At 37.0% G+C, this 3,188-nt stretch overlaps 1 protein-coding gene across 1 annotated transcript; it reads left to right on the top strand.

The window, feature by feature from the left end:
* Window positions 1-569: 569 nt before the first annotated feature.
* Window positions 570-3,096, top strand: LOC113342629 (ribosome biogenesis protein BMS1 homolog). The gene is made up of 8 exons (XM_026587113.1): window positions 570-637; window positions 724-919; window positions 987-1,083; window positions 1,173-1,291; window positions 1,366-1,556; window positions 1,633-1,843; window positions 2,271-2,474; window positions 2,675-3,096. The coding sequence occupies exons 2-7, from the start codon at window positions 737-739 to the stop codon at window positions 2,316-2,318; spliced, it is 849 nt and encodes a 282-aa protein (XP_026442898.1). The 5' UTR covers window positions 570-637; window positions 724-736; the 3' UTR covers window positions 2,319-2,474; window positions 2,675-3,096.
* Window positions 3,097-3,188: the final 92 nt, after the last annotated feature.

The following is a 3,188-nucleotide window of genomic DNA, read 5'->3' as shown; positions in this document are numbered from 1 at the left end:
TCTCTCAACAGAATTAGGGTTCATATACAAAAAACCCCCAAATTGACAATAGACTAGGGTTTTGATTTTCGAACTTACCAAACGTGATAAGACAAGTCCGTCTTCAACCCATGCTTCTTCTCCCTTCTCTGCTCCTTCCCATGCCTTCAATTTCTCTTTCTAACTCGACATATTTCACTAATCTCTCCTCTAGGGTTTCTGAAAAGGAAGAGAGAATGGTGAAATAGGTAGGTAGAAGGGTAGGATAATGATGGGTTTCGATTGGTGAGAGCCATGATGGCTTTTGGTGGTTGTGGCAGAGGTATGGTGGTGCTAATGGAACTGGCAAGGGAGAAGGTGTTTCTGCAGAGGAATGGGGGAGAAGAAGTCGATGGGAATGATGGAGGGTATGTTTGGTTAAGGTATAGGCATTAGGTACTAAGGTGTTGAGCGAATGTATCAGAATTCGATGTCCAGTGAGTTAAAGCGTTGGATCGACACATTTGGATTGAATCTATCGGCTGAGATGGCAATGCTTGCAGAGACCGTAGGATTGTGAGACACAACAAAACTGAAAGAAGATAGAAAAACCTAACCCTCAATTGTCAGTTCTCTCGATCTCTCAGGAAGGACGAATAAGATTTTCTCTCCGATCAAGGTGATTGATTCTTCTTTTATCTTTTCTTTATCTATGTTGGGTTTTGTTTTAATAACTATTTATCGATCTGTGTGTGTTCCTTTTAGGGTTTTTGAAAAAATGCCACCCCTAATTTATCGTCAAGCAGATTTCGAAATACATAGAGACTTCAGAGATGAGTATGAAGACGACGATTTGGGGGATGGCAACATATTTCCAAATCAAACACCATATGCCCCCCATGAAATGGTTGATGATGGACCAGCGCCGCCTATTATTGTTGTAGTTCAAGGACCTCCCAATGTCAGTAATACAATTTACAATTTTTTTTTTTTTTCAGATTAAAATTAATCATCCATGTGTGTTGTAGGTTGGGAAATCTTTGCTGATTAAATCTCTAGACAAGTATTTTAATTATTCGGTACAGTTGAATGATGATCTCCAAGGCCCCAACACTATCAGAATAGGTTTGTCTGTTTTTTAAAAATAGATTCATTAATCATCTGAGTACCATAATTAGGGGGATAACTTATTAGTTATGCTTATTGTTTTGTAGATGGGACAAGTAGGATACAGTTTGTCGAATGCGCTGATGATATTAATGCCATGCTTGATGCTTCAAAATATGCCGATCTAGTATTGCTACTGGTTGATGCAAGCTTTGAGTTCGAAGCGGTGGGTTAGCTATTTCTTCTTTACATTCCTATTTATGAATCAATTTGGATGACAATTGCTTTTGTTCATTTCAGGAAACATTTGAGTTTCTTAACATTTTACAAGCGCACGGCCTTCCAAAGATTATGGGTGTTTTTACACATCTTGACAAGTTCAATGATGAGAATAAACTCGAGGAAACCAAAGAGCGTCTCCAGGATCATTTCAGCACTGAAATATGTCACGGGGCAAGAATATACAATTTAACTGGTCTTGATCATGGCTTGTAAGTTTCGTTTGATTGATACTGGCTTCTATTTCATGCCCTCACTATCTCATTATCCACTCTATGATTATAACAGGTACAAAATGCAGGAACTACAAAAACTGGTACAAGACATAAAGACGATTGAATTCCCTACCTTGTCATGGCGAGTGGCACGTCCTTATGTGCTGGTAGATCGTTTTGAAGATGTCACTCCTCTAGAAGAAATGCAGAAGGATGCAAATTGCAAGAGAAACATAAGTCTGTATGGTTATCTTCGAGGTTGTAATATTAACAGTGGAGCTAAGGTACTTCCTTTTACTAGGTTAATGCGAGTTTTTCAAATCATGATATCTTTCATGCATGAAACGTCATATAATCCATTATTTTTGTTTAATAAAATCCTTATAGATGTGGCATGGATATGTTCCATAGTTTGTACCTAGTTAGCTTTCACAAAAAAACTCAACTTTCTGTTGTGGTGTTTGATGTTAGAAACAAGCCCGGGTAACTTCACTGCATGTGTAGATTATCTTCCTTGAGTGTAGGTATATGGTGCGATGTAGACTTTCACTCATTTTTTATGTCGTTTCTGTTAATTTTTGATATTCAGTATGTTACAAGTAACAGTATTAAGTGAATATTTGGGTCAGAGTTACTGCTAGCTTTTTCATTTACTTGAAACACAAATGACAAAATCCCGAGTCTTAGATGCCTCTTTTGTGCTACCTTCAGGGAGCGCAAAACGGATCTGTTGCAAAGAGAAGAGGATACTTATTGTGACATTCCTAGATGGAGATTGAAAGTTTTAGAACAGGGACATATCTAAGGTTGGAGGTTTGTGACATTCCTTCTGGGATGGTTAAGAATTTTAATCCTTGTCATCCGATTCTTGTTGGAGGTATCAGTCTTGAAGAGGAAAATGTTGGTTATATGCAGGTTATGCCTTTTCTACCTTATTTTTCTTATTCGATGTATGTTTTTTATTTCACGGTTTAGAAAATTTAAACCCAATTGTACAGTTAGATACTTAGATATGATAATGAAGGAGCTTTTATTTGAAATTTGAGTATGATTTGATAGTTATGCATTCATGCCAGTTTCCTGCTAACTCAACTGAACATTGGTTGTTCTTCCAGGCAAGGCTTAAGCGACATGAGTGGCACAGGAAACTGTTGAAGTCAAGAGATCCAATCACTGTGTCAGCTGGTTGGAGACGTTACCAGACAAAACCTATTTATGCCATGGAAACTGGACGGCTTCTGAAGTTCACTCCCGAACATAATCACTGTGTTGCTATGTTTTGGGGCCCTCTTGCACCTCCCCTTACCAGAATTGTTGTTGTGCAGAGTAATAAGGTCTGATGTATTCCACTCGAACTTGTTACTTGTATAATTTGTTTTGCAGCGAAAAAGGGCTTATCAATATAAGTTGTGGAACCAACCATATGTCTAAATTCATATAACTATTACTTGATTCCCAGAAATCATTTAGACAAAGATCAGAGAAAAATAAAATAATGAATTTCATAGGCTTTACCTATTTTAGGGTTAAATAAATAGAGTTTCTTTCCATCATGGTCTATATTATTGCATCTACCCTTTCAAATATCTCTTTTTTTTTTTTTTTTTTTTTTTTTTTTTTTTTTTTTTT

The sequence above is a fragment of the Papaver somniferum genome, unplaced genomic scaffold (genome assembly GCF_003573695.1).
Source record: "Papaver somniferum cultivar HN1 unplaced genomic scaffold, ASM357369v1 unplaced-scaffold_45, whole genome shotgun sequence".
NCBI classification, from domain to species: domain Eukaryota; kingdom Viridiplantae; phylum Streptophyta; class Magnoliopsida; order Ranunculales; family Papaveraceae; genus Papaver; species Papaver somniferum.
Note: the sequence above shows the minus strand (reverse complement) of the source record. Positions and strands in the feature narration are given on the sequence as shown.